Here is an 18,940-nt window from a genome sequence, read left to right on the forward strand (position 1 = left end):
TAAAGAGAAGCTGGTCAAGTAGTAAAAGTGAATTTTAATTATGAGGCCCAATTATTCCACTGGTATGCTACTAAAGTCAGAAAAAATGAAGGAAGACATTCGGCATGACGGGCAAGTATTGATAGGTTGTAATCTGCCTTATTGGAGGGAATATTCAAATCAATGAGATTATCAACTTGATTAGCGCATAAAGTCCCATATTTTGGGGAACCTGGAGATCATGTCGTCCAAACCTTTTATTTAATAAATGGATCACAGAATTTGAGAAGTGAAAGAGATGTCAGTGGCCATTTAGTCCAAATCAAGTATGAAAAGAGTAACTATTACAACATATTAAAGAAGTGGTAATACAGTCTCTTCTCAACCTCTAAAGAGGAGAACTCATCCACCTCTTGGAGGAGTCTATTCCACTTTTGGAGACTTCTAATTATTAGGAAGTTTTTCTTGACATCAAGAGTAAATCTACTTCCTTGCAACATTAAACTCCTAGTTCTTGTTTTATTTTGCAGGGTCAAACTGAAGAAGTTATCATCCCTCTTTGACTGCCATATTACACTGCAGATTCATAGTGAATGACATGCCATGAAACACCTAGATCTTTCTCAGAACTACTATTAGGATTTATTAAGACATAGGGCTAATGAGGACCATTTGGAGTAATTGGGATCTTAGCAACTAAGGATAGTGGGTAATGTTTCTTAAAGGCCAGACAGAATCTTGGGAAAGTTGCCAGTTCAAATTCTGGGTAGTCTTGGTTTTCCAATTGCCAATGGACTCCTGGAGGTTTTTCCCCTATGAGGAGGTGGGTGTTTCTGTTCCCTAGAACACTGAAAAAACCCAGTGGCAGGTGAAGGAAGACAACAAGTTAAGAGTATCTGGAATAAGTTTGTGGGGGAAATCAACAGAAAAGAGAAAGAGAGCCTGTTTTTCCTTTGTGTGGCTGCTGAGAGGGTCAAGCCATTTTGTAGCCTGCTTATGCCAAAAAGCCTAGCTAGGTCCAGAAAGGCTGGCAGTGAATAGAGAGTGAATAACTGAACTGATTTAAAGCTGAAAGAGAGAGAGAGAGGTCCAGAAGCCTGAACTAGCCTGACTAGGCCGGGAAAGTACTGGGAGTTGGAGGAGTGATCTGAAGAAATACAAGGAGGCAGTAAAGTTAAAATATATATAAGGATACTATTTAGCATAGACCCCAGGAATTAGTAGTAGTTTAAGGAGAATAAGGAGGCTTTGGGGAAACCCAAGCGAGAAGCAGATTTGTGAGAATCAGACAGGAGTGGGAAAGCTTAGCCCCTTGTTAGATTTAGGGACCCTATCCTCAACTGTTATTACCTATCCTTTCCTTTCCTTAATATATTAAATAGAGATTTTTGGCTTTTATATGCTGCCCCCAAGTATTGATACTCTCAGCAAATTTTACTAGGCCAAATCTGTTAGAGAAGGCCCACAGCTCAACTGCTGTTACAGCAATAACCACTAGAGCCATAAAGAAGATAGAGTATCCTGTTTTATACCTTACACTACTATCTAGCTATGCTTCCCTCATTCCTGTGTTTATGAACTTAATTTTTTATAATTAAATATAAGATAAGGAAATTGTGGTACAGACAGCAAGAAAGTAATTTTTCCCATAGTCATATAGTTAATGACTTGAGGCCTAGAATTAAAACCCAAATACTGTAAATCATAGGCTAAACCCCTATATTATTATTGTGGTTTTTTCCTGTCACCAATAAAGAAATAGTATAACTATAAATGTTGTTTTACTGTTACCTTTCTTCATGAATTTATGAATATCACCATACACACTGCCATACATTTATTGAATTCTATGACTACATAAAAATTAATAAAGAATTCAGTAGGTAGATGAGCAATGACTCAAGAGAATGGACTAAAAAAAATACAATAAAAATGAAAAATTCCTTTTTTTCAGTCACATGTGGTTGAATGGCCAATCCATTGAGTATATACCTGAAAGAGGTATTAAGAATGATGAATTAGCCCAGAATTGGATAGGTTGAGAGTAAACTGGACTGCATTTGGAAACTTTTTTTTACAAAAGAAGAAAGTCTTAATTATTTAACTGAAATGTATCCCCAGTGATTCTGTAAATTTGCAAACTTAAAATTTAAAATTAAATCTTGTCCTCTGAAGTTGAAGGTAATCAGGAAGTTAATGGAAAGAAACATCATAGACACAGTATCCTGTAATATATTTCAAACACTGACCTTTGGGCAAGAAATGGACTAAGGGATATAACATAAAATTGTTAAAGGAGTTGGTTTAAGTGGAGGATAGGAGACTGAAAGAATGAATGTTGCTCTGGTGTATCTGAAATGTTAAAAGAACTAAAGGGAAGTTTCTATAGTACTTTGGTAAAAATTATTTGTGGAGAATGGATCTTTTCATTAATTAAAAAACTCTTACCTTCTGTCTTAGAATCAATAGTGTGTACTGCTTCCAGAAGTATGGACTAGGCAATAGGAGTTAAGTAGCTTGACCCAAGTCACACAGCTATTAGGTATCTGAAGTCACATTTGAACCCAGAACCTCCCATCTCTAGGCCTGGCTCTTTATCCACCTAGCCACCTCGCTGCCCCATCATTTATTTTTACTATGTGGGAAACAATGAGCTAAACAAGAAGATAAGACCTTAATGGAACTTAATTCTAATGAAGAAAGGCAATACAAGAAGAGGAACTAAGTTAAGAAAGGAGGGGTATCCCCACAAAGGCTAGGTGGCTAGGTAGCTAGGGAAGAGATCAAGAAGAAATTTGGAATGTTAGTTGATGAGTGAACTGAGAACAGCTGTTATCTCCAGAAACAGGGGATGAACAAGAACAATGGGGGTTCGTGTATGTTAGTCCAAAATAGGACTAACATACATGATAATGCCACAGATATGTTGTGAATGGAGTTGCTGGGGAGATTTTAAATCATAACTCCACTGATAAAATTAAGCTAAAACAGATTTCAAAGTTTTGGAAATCTCTGATATAACTACTTCTGCTGATTCATTTAGGGACTTGATAGTACAAAAAAGTCCTAATCCAGAAAGTTAGAAAAGGGCCCACTCACATATCCTAAAATCACAATTTAAAAAAACAAAAAAAAATCCTAACCTTCCATTTTAGAATAAATTCTGTGCATTGGTTCCAAGGCAGAAAAGTGGTAAGGCCTAGGCAATGAGGGTTAAGTGACTTGCCAGGGTCACACAGTGAGGAAGTGCCTGAGATCAAATTTGAACCCACGACCTCAGATTTCTAAGCCTCACTCTCAATCCACCGAACCACCTCACTGCCCCCTAAAATCACACTTGTAAAACACATCTATTTGAACTTCAAATTCCAGAAACAGAACACTATAACTAAGGGAATTTTCAAATCAGGAAAGAGCTTAAACACGAATTTTACATATGAGGAAAGAAAGGTTCAGAAAGGGAAATTTATTCACAGAGGAAGTAGATGATGCAGAAAGTGCTCCCTTGAGGCCATGATTTTATAAGTCACAATTAATCAGTTTTGTAGTTCCTTATTTTACTATATTTGGAAAACACAAAAGGCTGCTTGCATCACGTGCTCAGTTCTAATACATGTTCCTTAAGAAAACTTGCTAATAATTTTTTTGAGTCCCATTATTGTAGGGTCTAAATGAGAAGTTAACCTTCTTCTGGGTCTTGGGCCCTTCTGGAAGTCTGTGTACCCCATCTCAGACTAATATTTTTTAATGTAATTTTGCCTAAAATAAAATACACGATTCCAAAGAAACCAAGTATACTGAAATGTAATCATTGAATTAAAAAAAAGTTCACATACCCTAAATTAAGAACTCCTGGTATGACAAGAAAAAAAATGTATCTTCAAGTTTGTTTTCATATAGAAACCTTCAGCAAGGGATTTAAAAGCACATAACTGTCGCAACTAAGTATCCACATCAAAGATTATGCATGGAATAAACATTTTACTTTACATTCAAAATATCAGAAATTTAGAGCTAAAAGGGAACTAAGAGATGATCTAGACAAAGATTATTTACTACATGCTGGGTACTGCACATTCAAAGACAAAAACAAAACAAATCCCTGCTCTCAAGAAACTTCCATTCTACTGGGAGTAAACAATATATATATATATATATATATATATATATATATATATATATGTATGTATATGTAAATAAGAGGTAATTTTGGTGCAGTAGACATTCTAAGTGTTGGGGAAATCAGGAAAGCTTGATGTAAAAGGTAGGGAAGCAAGCAAAAGATTCTCAGGCAGAGGTGAGGTGAAAGTCAATTTTAAGCATGGAAGATGTCTATACAGATGCTTGAAGTTGGGAGATGGAATGTTTTGAAAGAAGTGAAAGCAGGCCATTTTAGAGGGTATGAAGGGAAGTGAGGTTCAAAGGCAGGTTGGAGCATATTGTGAAAGGCTTTAAGTATAAAATAGTGAAATTTGTATTTGATACTAAAAACAAAAAGAAGCCATAGAAGTGGCTTCTTCATGGAGTCAGGAATTCAGATACATGCTTTAAAAATATTAATGCTGACAGGTACAGGATGTTTAAGTCTAAGACTAAAAGCAAGGAGATGAATCAGGTTATAAAAAGAGCAGAGAGATGCTAAAGGCCTGACCTAGGGTGATAGCCATGTAAAGAGAGAGAAGTCAAGTCAGTCAATAAAACCTATACTGTGCTAAGCATGGAGGCAATAAGAAGCAAAAGACAGTCTTTACTCCCAAAGAGTTAACCCTAAGGGGAGTGGGGGGGAGAGAGGGGAAGGATAAAAAGCAAAGAGATATGCATGAATAAACTATATATTGGATAAAGAGAAAATAAAAGAGGGAAGGCACCAGAATTAAGAGAGGTTGGGAAGTTTTCCTGAAGAAGATAAGATTTTAGTGGGGATTTGAAAGAAGCCAGAGAAACCAATAGGCAGAGAGATGAGGGAGAATATTCCAGGCACAGAAGAAAGGAAAATAAAATTGTGGGGCTGGGACAGAGATGAGAGACCAAGCATTTTGTCATGAAATAGCAAGAAGGCCAATGTCAATAGATCCAAGAGTTTGTGGTGAGGAGTAAGGTATAAGAAGACTTAGAGAAGGGCCTGCCCTAGAATTGAATAGTGGTTGTTATACTTGAAGAGGACCAAAATGATATCATTCTGTTGGGTCAATATACTGGTTTATCAGACCAATCAAACTACCAGAGGCGTACTTTTTGAAGCTATACAAAATTGCAATGAAATTAATTTCGAAGAACAAATGACCTAGAAAACAAAGGGAGAAGAAAAATGAGGGGGTACTTCTAGAACTCATATTATAAAGCAGCACTCATCAAAACCATTGGGTATAGGTTAAAAAAGAAGAAAAGTTAAAAAAGGAACAGACTACACATGAAAGAATCAGAAATAATGGAATTCATTATCAGTGTAGAATAAACTTCAAAACACAAATTATCTAGCAAAGAATTTCCTATTTGATAAGACCTGTTGGGAAAGCAGGAAAGCCATGTGACTTATACTAACATCTTATATTTTATTTCACAATAAATTAAAAATTAGTGTGTAATTGGAATCTTAAACACCGTGATGTATCAAGCTATGGGTAGGGTATAAATTCTTAATCAGACAAGAGATAGAAACAATCATAAAAGATAAAATAATTATTTTTATAATATAAAATTAATGCAGCTAAGCTAAGAGAAGAAAAAGGTAAATGGAAAATATCTTTGTATCAAGTATCTTCAACGAGGGTTTGTAGCTAAGATAAAGACAAGTAAAAAGAGAAAGGTGAGACTAAAACTCATTCTTTAGTAGATAAGTAATCAAAAGAAACAATTCTCAAAACATAATGGTAAATTATTAACAATCACATGAAAGCCTACAGAATCATTAATAATAAAGAAATGCAAATAAAAAACATCATGAATTTTTCACTAATGTTAAGCATTATATCTCGTTTCACAACATGACAAAATGGGAAATATGTACTGTATGATAATATATGCACAACCCATATAATATTACCTGTCTTCACGGGGAAAGAGGAGAGTAAGAGGGAAGGGAAAAAACAAGAGAGGGATTAAAAAAAAATCCTTACCTTCCACATTAGAATCAATATTATGTATTCGTTTTAAGGCAGAAGAACAGTAAGAGCTAGGTAATGGGGGTTAAGTAATTTGTCCATGGTCACATGGCAAGGAAGTGTCAGGCTAGATTTGAACCAAGTCGGAACCTCCCATCTCTAGGCCTAAGACATAGATTTTTGGACATAGCTAATGTGAGAATTTATTACATATTTAAAACAAATCATTATATAATATTATTATGTTATATATTATATTATGTGATATATTTTACAATAGATATCTATGCTTTCACACAAACACAAAAAAATCCCTAGGTTTCATCTCATACCCATACAAAACTGGAAAAGATGGGAAAAAAGGGGAAGTGTTAATGTTGAAGGAAGTGTGCTTTTTTTGGGTGGAGCTATCAATCAGGTATAACTATTCTGTAAAGCAATTTAGAATTATGCAAATAAAGTGTCCATATGCTTTGACAAAGAGATTCTACTGCTAGATGTTACTATCTCCCAATACTCTTTCCCTTAGGGCACTGACAGAAAGGCCTATATATACCAAAATATTTATATAAGTGCTTTTTGTGGTTGAAAATAATTGGAAAAAAGGAGATACTAATTGGTTGGAGAACGGCTTAACAAATTGTAGCAAATGAATGTAATGGAATATTTTTGTTTTTAATGAATTATGAATACAGAGATGCATATATGGTAAATTCAGAGAAACAGGCAAAGATTTATATGAACTGTTGCCACTAAAAGAAGCAAAGCTGGGGAAACAATGTATACAATGACTCTAACAAATCAAGTAAATGGAAAGAAAAACTATCATAAAACAACTGAAACTGAATACTGCTAAATTATAAAGAAAAAGTTTGCTATGAAAAGAGATATGGGAAGATACTTCCCATATATCTTTTGAAGATTTTATGGTTCACAGTTCTGGGATATTGCATCAAATATGAGATTTTTTTTCATTTTTACTGAAATTAGGATGTTTATCTTCAAGTTTTGTGGCAATTTTCCCACTTTGCATATATTACTGATAGCACATCAGTAATCTCGTCTGCCAGCTTTTCCAGTACCCAGGAACATAGTTCCTCAGGGTCAGATGATCTGAATTCATCAAGGGCAAAAAGTATACTTTTATGTTGGATGTGAACTCCTGCCAGTCATTGGTATTCTATCATTTCTAGTACAAAGGTCATTCTCCATGTCAGAGAAAACAGAAGCAAAATAGAAATTGAGCATCTTGTTTCCTCTTCCCTATTGTCTATATCATTGTCCTAGCCACATGAAGCAAAAATCCTTCCTTGGATATTCCTTTTTTCTTCCAATAAAACTTTTTAAAATGCCCTTTTTGTTGTCTATAGCTTCCCATTCCCATGATCCCCAGTTGCTAGGTAATCAGTAATCTGATGATAAAGTTCAGGTACAAATATGAGGCTCCCTATCTTCCCCAAACCTGCTAAGAATAAAACAAACAAAAAAAACCAAAACAAGCCCCATGAACTTAAGGGCTAGTAACTAACTGGCCATAGTGGTGCTATATCAAAAAATTTATGATTATGTCTAGACCAAATTACAGAGTACTTTCTAAGTCAGTTACATCAATAGACGACCAGCAGGGGATGGTCACTGTCAAAATTAGTTTTAGAGTTCAAACTTTATAATTTTCACAGATCTGTGGAGAAATGTTTAGGACTTAAGTTTATGAAACAATTTGGCTGTCACAGTCCTATACCACTAGCAATTATATTATAGCTACTCTGTTCTGCAGAAAATCAACAACTGTTATCTTTCCTTTCACTAGTAACACTTTTCTTACCTGGATAAATACAGACAGCAATAATCTTAAACAACAGAATAAAATCTGAAATTTTGCTGATTCTAAAACTCACTAGGGATTTATTATTAAAAGTACATAAAAGGTGTCTATGAACTTACAAAACAACATCTGAATCATGATGGTCACTGAGAATTGCCAGCACACATTATTTCAAAAGCATATTGCTTTATGTTAAAGTAAAATTCATAAAATGAAAAATAATAAAATCATGTTTCTGCTACTTTCAGAAACCTATGCCCACAATTTTAATTTTACTTATTTCTCTAGTCTGCTTAAGACATGAATTCTGACTCAAAATTTAAAAATCAAAGTGTTCTGATATAAATCAAAATGATTAGTCTTTCACTTGGAAAAACACTTCTTAATTGCACATTTCCTTTACATTTTCAAATCACACTCATAACCATAATTAAAAAGTATATTAGAAAAAATTAAAAATTAAATAAAAGAAGTAAAAGTATATTGGCCAAACTAATGAAATTTGGGAGGAGACTATAACAATTTATAACATGGCAACTATTTATTGAATTGAATGTTTACTGAATTATTAATAAATTTTACATTTATCAACTCTTACCTGATACAGAGACTGTATGTGTCCTTACTCCTTGTTTCTCATTGTTGGCTAGCCTAAAAAACAGAGGTTCAAATTTTTGAATACTGTTTCTTCATAGTCAAGACAGACCGTGAATTCATTCTAACAGGGAACCTACTGTAATTAGAAGGACTAATTCATTTTTCATAGATATGGGATTATAGAGGGGAGGATATAATAAGAGAAAGAAAAATTTGTATTCTACCACTCAGGTCCACCTGAGTAATTAAAACTTGACTGTTTAAAAATATTAAGCTCTTTAAAAAGTTCATTAAAACACCTAAATAGTAAGGCAAAAATGTCTGAGTCAACTTTACATAATATTTTAAATGGTATCATCAGTTTACAAAATTTAAATATAATGTAGATTTGGATTAAAATGTAAAATTCTATATGAGAAAATAATAAAATTGCTTTAAAGTAAAAATGGAGAATTATAACTAAATACGTTAACTAAAATAAAATTGGCAACACTACTGAAATAAGATTAGGCATTCTCAAATTTGGTACGTTCTTTAAACGTTAAAAGTATATAATATGGGTTAATACTGCCAACTTTTTTATTCCAATAGAAAAAAGTGACCTAAAAACATCTTTCCTGTTATATAATATGGCTAAAAAAAGGAATAGAATTTCTATTTTACATATTCAGTCAACATTTTATGTATTCTTTTTAGAATCAGAATTAAAAATTATAAATTTTATAATGGCAATTTTATCATTTATTAATTTTCTAAAACACTGTTTTCTTTTTGAAGTGAAAGAAGTTAAAAGGGATTGGCAATTTTCATGTGCAAAATGGAATTTGAACTGTAAAAGTGAAATGTTTTCCAGATGTACAACATGGCTGCCAAAAACTTCATTTTGAAAATTTCAGGTAATTAGCACAAGAAAAAAAAAAACACATGTACTTGTTATGATATTGCTGAATTTTTTGAGAAGAAATGAGTTGAAAAAAAAGGTATAAACTATTAAAGCACCTACTGAAATATTCAACAGAAACTATCCCAAATTTAAAATTAACTTGTGGATGCACCTTTCCTTTTAAAAAACAAGAATAAAAAAATATCTAGACATCAAGTAATTTTGTTTTGTGGAAAGAACAGTTGATATGAAATCAGATTACTTGATACTGAATCCTGGCTCTTGATTTTTATCAAACTGCATTACTGGGCAAATTGTGTAACTTCAACTTCCTCATTTATAAAATGAGATGGGTTTAGATTAGATAATTTCTAATATTCCTACATTTATTATACTCTCAAACCATTTGGCCAATTATAATAGGTGAACCCAGAACTTTAAGGTTTATAAAACACATTACTCATAAAAATCTTGTGAGGCATTGGGCAAGTACTTTTTATCTCATTCTACAGAAGCTCAGAGAGTTAAGTCTCATACTGCTTCTATGCATCTCTTGAATGGTATTTTTAAATTGAAGGCTACAACCTACAAATCAGGATATCTGGGTTCAAAATTCTAGTTCAGATATTTACTGGCCATGTGAAGGTAGTTAAGCCACTTAATCTCTGAACTTCAATTTTCTGGTTGTGACTGACCCTGAGATGTTTAATTTTTTTTTTATCAGTGACTTGGATAAAGATCTAGATTGCATATTTATCAAATCTAGAAATATGTACTCTGCCCTGTTCAGACTGGATATGGAGTACTGTGATAGATTCTGGAAGGCACAGTTTAAGATGGACATGATAAGCTGAGGAGTGTCTAGTGGAATGATAAGGATAATGAAAGGACTTCAGTGTTTGCCATATGAAGATGAGTAAAGGAACTAGAAGCCGTATAGGAAGAATATGACATACACAGAGAAAGAGCATTTGTTAGGTGCTTACTATGTGTCAGACACTGTGTTGTCTTTAAGTATTTGAAGGACTGACAAGTAAAAGAATTAGACTTGTATTTCACCCTACAGGACAGAAGTTTTAAAGAGACAGACTTTGCAGTTCATGTCACAGAAAATTTCCTAACCATTAGAACTATCTAGGGAGATGGTAGTGTCCCTGTCACTGGAAAACTTCAAGAAAAAAGATATGGTTTGGGGAAATAACTACACCTCCCTGGTGATTCTTGTCTTTGAATGAGTATACCAAAATTCTGTGCAGGGCTCTCTTTTCTTCCCTCTCTCCAGGTGATCACATCAGTTTCCATGAGTTCAGTTATCTCTGTGTAATTTAGTGGTGTCAAAGTGAAGCCGTCAAACACTCCTGAGTGTGACCCAAACTAGATAAAACACAGTTTTTATCCGATTTTAGTGTGCTGATGTATTAATAAAAAAACCAAAAAACTAAAAAGGTGTGTGATTTTTGAAGTCAATGTTTGGCTCCCAAGAATCATTATGTATTTTTAGTGGCCTGTTTCTATTTGGACACCACTGATGTAAATGATTTTCACAACTATATATCCAACTCTAAATCTATCCCAGGCTCCTGCCTTGCATTTTGAATTATCTAGATATTTTAAACTGTATATCCTTGATGTTTCAACTCAAAATGTCTAGAGAGGAACTCATCCTTCCCCATAAACATGCTTATTCCTAATTTCTTCCAACTTGACTTTTACTTATATCAAGAGAAAATTCATGCTTTACATCACCAAAATTAATTCTGCTTTGAGTTACTTGGGAGCAGTCAGTGAAATAAAGCATACTGGCTCTGTAATCAACAGAAGTACTTGGTCTGTCCTCATATGTGATTTTGGTTAGGTTACGCATCTTAACTGGACATATTTACTCATCTAGAAAATAAGGGTTTGAGTCAGATGGTCTTGAGGTCCCTTGCAGCTAATAAACATATGCTCCAAACATTTTTCTTGTTTTTCGCTCATCATCAGAGGGTATCAGAAGCTTCTCCCACCAGGTACTGAACTAAATGTTCTCAAGTGATGTGATTCTAATTCTGTTCTTTGATTCAAGAATACATTTTTCAGTTTTTATCCTGTTGCTACAAACTGTTCAAACAAGAATCTGTATTTATCTCTAATATCGCCAATATTCTCCCTTTCTAGTCATAGATAAATGTGCAGGAAAAAAAACAACTTGCCTTGACAAATAAAGGAGATGCAAACATCTACCAAAAAAAAGTTTTTACTTGTTGCTATCTTTTACTAAGGATACATTCCACAACTTTTTATAAAAATCTGGCTTGTTTGCCACTCAGATAAAAATAGTACTTAAAAGGTCCCATTGATGATCGTTCTACTTTAAATTTCTCTGTGTAATATCATACGTGGTTGAACAATTCCTTCAAGAAAATCAACCCAACTTAAATTCTTTGTGAATACCCTCATCTAGTTTGATACCTCTCAGTCTGTTCTGCCCCAGTCCCATTTAATGAGAACTTTTCTCAAGAATACATCTTAAGGGGGCAGCTGAGTAGCTCAGTGGATTGAGAGCCAGGCCTAGAGATGGGAGGTCCTAGGTTCACATCTGGCCTCAGACACATCCCAGCTGTGTGACCCTGGGGAAGTCACTTGACCCCCATTGCCTACCCTTACCACTCTTCTGCCTTTCAGCCAATACACAGTATTGACTCCAAGACGGAAGGTAAGGGTTTAAAAAAAGAATACATCTTAAGTTTTTTTCTTAATTCTCTTTAGTCTTAACAGTAACATGATTTACTCTATTGGCTACAACTATCTGGAACACTCGGATGATTCTCAAATGTTTTATCTTGAACCCCAAGAACTACAATAAATTCAACTTCCATATTTCAGATGGCCTAATATATCTAGCTATATGTCTCAGAAGCACTTTAAATATATCTTAAACTGAGATTATCTTTTTCCTAAAATATGACTATCATTTTAATTTTCATATTTTTGTTAATTCTCTAACCAACCAATATTTATTTAAACTTAGAAAGTGCTTTGACTTTAAATACTTCTTAAAGCAACATCTAATTGATAAGTTAGATCAATTCTACCTTTTAGCTTCAATCAACAAGATTCATTATCAAACATCTACCACCTATCCATATTTAGGAAAAGCAGATTTCAGGGGCTTCAAAGATGAAATCCTATGACCTAAAGTTCTCTAGAAGAAATTATACTAGAAGAGAAAGTTAGAATTAAGGATGAAATTCTAAGACACAAAGTAATACATTTAGTGATGAGTAGAAGAGGAGGTATATGACATAGATGAAAATGAAAAGTGACCTCATCAAATACTTCAGATTTTAAAAGCAAATGTAGTGAACAGGGATAGCTAAGAGAAGGTGGAAAACAAACAAATATGGTTCAAAGGAATCATATTGGAAGATCCAAAGCTAAAGATTAGTTTAGACTGCTCCCCACAAAGCTATAGCTAAGAAAAAAATATTTCTAAAGCATAAGGGGAAGAAATCAGAAGGTTAAAAAAGACAGAAATAATTTTCTGGAAGATGAGAAAATAAAAACCAATGACAGGAGGTAGAACTGTTCAAATTATATGACATAACCTCTGCTTTTTCTCCCATGTTGAAAGATCATATTTAAAAAGGGGGGAGGGGAGGGCTAGCAGGGAGTCAAAAGCCTACTTATGGACTTGGGTTGATAAGTAAGTATAAAGTTAAGTCAATAAAAGTTTAATAAGAAACAATTATGTGGTAGGTACTGTGCACATGTGATTAGAGTAGAACATGGGTATGGTACATTGCAGATGTTTTTAGACTTTTTTTCAAATATTAATCAGTTCCAAGGCAGAAAGGAGGTTAGAGTTAAACTGGCCCAGGGTCATACAGCTAGGAAGTGTCTGAGGACACATATGAACCCAGGACCTCCTGCCTCTAGACCTGGATCTTTTTCCATTGAGCCACTTAGCTGCCCCATGCTTCATGTTTTTTAGGAAGAAATACTTATCACTTCTGTCAACAAAAGAAATAATTGAAAACAGTCGAGTTAATAGCAGTTGCTTTTGTAATAGTTTAGGGAAGAGGTGATGAATTCTGAGTTAAGTGGAGAGGAAAAGTTTTTTGTTTGTTCTTTATTTTAAAGAGGACCAATCATATTACAGTACGATACAGTGTGACTTGTATGTGAAATGGAATAACTGAGGCAGAACTGCATAGTCATTCATCTCACTCTTTCTTCTAGTCATCCTAGTCCAGTGGTAAGACTAATGTCATAATGACTGGTGATGGCCTGGGAGGCATTGTATCACTTTGGTATCCTCAATATATGACCAAGCTCTTCACACTCCATAGTGCCAACTCTTCACATCTAACCATTCTGCCAGGTGATGTCTTCACGTGCTTTGGATAGACACTGCCCTAACTCACAAAAGAGTCTGAGGTCTACTGAGGTCTCATACTGTCAAGATGGTTTTACCTGGGTGTGGCTACTGTGCATGCTACTGCTTCTTGGAACCACAGGTGCAAGAGCTGGATGAAAGATAAGACACTAAAGGTACATGAGCAGCCCTAAAAGGGCTTAGCAAGCCCTCCCACCATGGGTGCGAATTCTCCTTGAACACCCTATATACCTGGGGGAAAAGTATGAAAGTGAAAGATACTACAGAGCTGAAAATGAAGAGGCATGGCAACTAAATAGAAATGAGAAATTAGATATAACAAAGAGTCAAGGATTACTTTAAAGTTGCAAGTGGAAAGACAAATATGTTCTCTTCCAAAAATAGGCAAATTTGGGAGAGGAGTGGGATGGAGAAAATGAATTCCACTATGGACATCAATGAATCTGATGTGCTCAAAAACTTACATTATAAGTATTTTAAAAAAAGGCTTAGTTAATCATTTCGATGCCAAATATAGACCCTGAAAAATCATAAATAATAAACGATTGAAATAATACTTACTTTGGTATGGATGGCAAGGCTCTTTCACCTTCTGCAAAAACAAAACAAATAAATAATAAAAAGAGATATAAGAGTGAGATTAGCTTTTCAATAAAGATTTTTTTTCTGATAAAGATCAACTTTCAGATCCTACAATGGTAACATCAACTGTAATTCCAGATTACTTATTTTAGGTTTCCCAATCTTATTTTCAACTTTCAGAGCTCTTTAATTTTAACCTGCAAGAGTCATATTTCCTTGAAAGGATAACTTGATTCAAAAGGACAAAACAAAGAAATATTATCAAAATTCTCGATTTCTATAAATGAACAACATTAAAATAACACTTGGCAATTTACTATTTATATAATATTTTCTTTGCAGCAATTCTATGAAGCAAATTGTGCAAAAATGCCACATTTTTCCTTCTAAATTTGAGTCTGTTCTAAAATCTGAAAGGCACCTGCTGGGGAAAATAAGCTTACTGTTTCCAATCATATGCAGTTATTTTTCGAATCTTTATTGTATTGGGCAATAAATATGATGAAGAACAAATCATCTGAACCAGGCTAGGTTGTAAAAACAAGTATAATATTGCTGATTATATACTAGCAATCACTGGGAACATAACTCAAATGTGACTTGATAAAATAATTCATATACAAATAAAATCTAAGAATACCATGAATTTACTTATCCATCACAAAAAAACCTTGGCCAATATAATAAACTTTCAAACATATGATAAAAATAACACAGCAATGGAATATACTAATGCCAATAATGTACTAATATTTTTCACTTAGGACACTCTCAAAAATTATGCACAAAACCTTTCTGCATACAAGTTAGTGTAAACACAGACACCAAAGACTGTGCAGATAGCATGAGTTCTCTTAGGAAGAATAATGGTATCACATATACTAACTGGTGAGATGCCTTAAAATAGATTGTTCATATACTCGACAAAAGAAAGGTGAGTAAATTAAAAAAAACAAACAAACCATAATCCCTGTTTTTAAGGAGTTTACAATTTAATGGGGAAGACCATATGAAAACACCATTTACAAACAAGCTATAAAAAGACAGAAGAGAAGATTAGGAATAGTTTGCGGGGTGAATGACAAAGAGAATCAGGGAGGAATAAAAGATCTACTTTGCTACAGTGAAGGCTCTAGTTAAAACTGTCTAACAAGAATTTGTAATGTATTCAAATGTCAGGTGATTTCTACCAGATGTGTTCAGTGGCATAGAAGAAAAGACAGATGGTGAGAGTAATCTAGGAGAAGCAGTGATAAGACAAAAAGAAAAGGACGATGAAACTGAAATTACTTTTATGTTGAGACTTGAGAGGCAAACAATTTTCAAATGAGGAATAACAAGTCATTAATAATCATAAGAAGCAATGCTCCAATATGACATTACTATATTTTTATTAAAAGTATAATAATATTATGTTATATATAACATTATGTATATTCCAATATAATTAAATAAGAGAAGCACAAACAAAAATAAAATTCTGTTTTATTTCAAGCCCAAAAAATTGCCAAAGATAATATAGATAGGAATAGTCAATTTTGTAACAGTATAAGGTTGGACATAGTAATAAGCATTATGAAAAGCAATTTGCAATCATCTTAAGAAAGTTAACTAAAATGTTTATATATCCTTTGACTGAGCAATTCCACTGCTAGGAATATATCCCAAGATTAGTGACAAAAATAAGGCCAAGGCCAAACATATCAAAATATCTGCAATTACAGTTTTTTATAAGTAATAATTAGAAATAGCATAGATGCCAAAAACTGAAGAGTGGCTAAACAATTTGTGGTATATGAATGCAATGGAATATTAGGGTACTACAAGACACAATGTATATGACCAATGGGAAGCTAAAGAAAATGATTCAAAATAAACAACCAAGATTGAATGTTGTGAAAATATCATAATCTGGTTTATACTAAAAGGCATGAGAAGGTCTCTTTGCCACCTTCTGTGTGGAGAGGATATGTGTGTGGTATACTACCTATAATATCAAACATTTCTGATATGTTGCTTAGTTGTGGTGAACTGTTTTTTTCTCTTCTTTTAAAATTCTTTCTTATGAGGGATGGCTCCCTTATAGATGAAAGGGAGAGAGAAACTTTGCAAATATATCTGATGTCAAAAGATATCAATATAAATTAAAAAACAAAACAAAAATGCTTATAGATTGGCTATAATCTCTTAATAATATTCACTATAGGGCTCTGAACACTATGTATTCTCAAAGACAGCAAAGCTTATTTCCTTGGGATTTAAAGGTTTACAAACTACTTTCTTCACAATAACCCTATCACTTCCATTTTATGGAGAAGAAGTAGATGCTCAGAAAAGGTAAGTGGCCAGAGTCTCAGAGGCAGGATTTAAGCATAGATATCTTAGGACTCTTTTGTCCAGTACTACTTCCATCACACCACAAAAAGCCCTCATCACTCAGTAAGTATTGATGGTCAATGCTTATAGTGGTATTTGTATTTTGTATCTATAATTGAAAAGTTATATTTGACAGCACAAGAATGCTTAAACTTTGCAATAAATAAAAAAATAGTAATAAGTAAATAATATATATGTAAATATATATCTCATGATGGCATAGCCTCAGGAGGGGCTGAAAAACTGCCTTATAAACAAGCACTTCCCATGCTAAGAATGGATAGTATCACTTTTCTGACCATTTAGCAATTGAATTACATTAATATTTTCTCTGAATTAACATCTTATCTGAAGGAAGGCAGGAGAGGTTGGAGAATATCTGGTTTAAAAATAATTTTCTCATGATTAATCTAAGGTTGAAGAGAAAAGACAATGGGTTCGGAATCTAGAAAGACTACAAGACTCTTAGTTACTTGATGATATGGCGGTAAGAAAGTCAATTGAAGAATACCAATTATGTAAACTATAAGGAGAAAATAAACCATCAGCTAATCAATATAGATAATATCACTTTCAGATAGACCTAAGCTCTAATGTATTTCATTGACCATAAAAAAAGTCAATTTTTATACTACTTAGTTATATTTTTTCTTGCATTTTCTTTTTTTTTAAGTTTAGTTTGTCCTCTTCCAACCTAATAATAAATACCCTCTGTCTTTTCTTTTAGCCTTTATTGCTTGCCAGAGTCCTATGGATATATTCATTCATATAATGAACATATATAAGAGCCCACTAAGTACAGGGAAGAATTTATTATTTATAAAGTACTTTTGCTTTGCCTTTGATTCCATACTTTCAGATAATTTCATGTGATCCTCACAGCTATTTCATATAACAAGTAGGATGAATATTTTTCTCTCTAGTTTATAGAGGCAGGAACTAAGATTCAGAGGGGGAAGTTGCTGCCAAAAGCCAAAAGGCTAATAAGTATTCCAGCAAGTAAAATGGTGTGATTCTAAGTTCAGTACTCTTGCCATTATTCTACACCAGTGATTCCCAAAATGGGTGCCACACCCCTACCCTCCGGTTGGTGCTGCAGCAATCCAGAAGGGCGGTGATGGCCACAGGTGCATTTGGGGCCGATGAATAACTGTAAGGGAGCGGTGATAGTATGTGACAGAGGGCGCTAAGTAATATTTTTTCTGGAAAGGGGGCGGTAGGCCAAAAAAGTTTGGGAACCACTGTTCTACACAATAGATTACTTAACTCACTCAATATCATTCTGAAGTTTCAACTTACATAGTACTTTCTTTTAAGAGGCTCAATACATTTGATTAAAATTTGCACCAAATCATCATCTCTATCTTTAACAAAGGAAATCTTGAGCATCAAGGTCAATCAGTAAGTCAGTAGCAGGACTCAGTAATAGAATCTACACTGGTAGATAAGTCTTTTCAGTCTCATTCGGACTCAAAATCTTACTGAATATCTCTTTATTTGCAAATGCCCCCCCCCCCTTTTTAAAACCCTTGCCTTACATCTTAGCATCAATACTAAATATTGGTTCCAAGGCAGAAGAGCAGTAAGGGGTAGGCAATGGGGGTTAAGTGTCTTGTCCAGAGTCACGTAGCTAGGAAATATCTGAGGTCAGATCTGAATCCAGGACCCCCCATCTTTAGACCTTGTTGCAATCCACTAAGCTACCCAGTGGCCCTACCAAATACCTCACTTGTAAAACGAGAAGAAGAATTCATAGAAAGAGAACTTATTAAATACGGTGCTAAGTACTATGCTAAGCTCCATGGGAAGAGGGATAATAGTTTAAACGGAGTTGGCATGATTTGGAACTAGTAGCCAAAATGTATCTTCATGTTACTTTCTTAATAGGGTTATTATGAGACAAATGAAATAATGAATGTGAAAATATTTTAAAAACCATAAACCACTCTGTGTATTTGTTTGTGTGTGTATACATATGTAAATGCATATATATATACATATATATATATTTTCAAGCTATGTGTTGTTTTCCTTTTTTTAAAATCATGTTGATAAAGTACTAAAAGAGTAGACAGTTATATAACTAGCCACCTATCCATTCCACACTTGTCCACTCATACACTCACTAGGACTATAACATATATGTAGTTAAACATTCAACATATATGTTATATATTTGTTTTTCTACGCACACATATACACACGTGTATATTTATACC

The 18,940-nt window shown here is 33.8% G+C and overlaps 1 protein-coding gene across 5 annotated transcripts in view; it reads right to left on the reverse strand.

Moving 5' to 3' along the window:
• Positions 1–18,940, reverse strand: part of PTK2 (protein tyrosine kinase 2) — a 410,474-nt gene that overhangs the window by 134,375 nt on the left and 257,159 nt on the right. For all 5 annotated transcript variants that reach the window (XM_044669284.1, XM_044669268.1, XM_044669260.1 and 2 more), the window contains 2 exons: positions 14,325–14,355; positions 8,504–8,556 (listed from right to left, as the gene is read on the reverse strand). In XM_044669284.1, the coding sequence (XP_044525219.1) occupies positions 8,504–8,556; positions 14,325–14,355 (84 nt within the window). The remainder of the gene's footprint in view (positions 1–8,503; positions 8,557–14,324; positions 14,356–18,940) is intronic.

Source organism: Gracilinanus agilis, chromosome 1, assembly GCF_016433145.1.
Source record: "Gracilinanus agilis isolate LMUSP501 chromosome 1, AgileGrace, whole genome shotgun sequence".
NCBI classification, from domain to species: Eukaryota; Metazoa; Chordata; class Mammalia; order Didelphimorphia; family Didelphidae; genus Gracilinanus; species Gracilinanus agilis.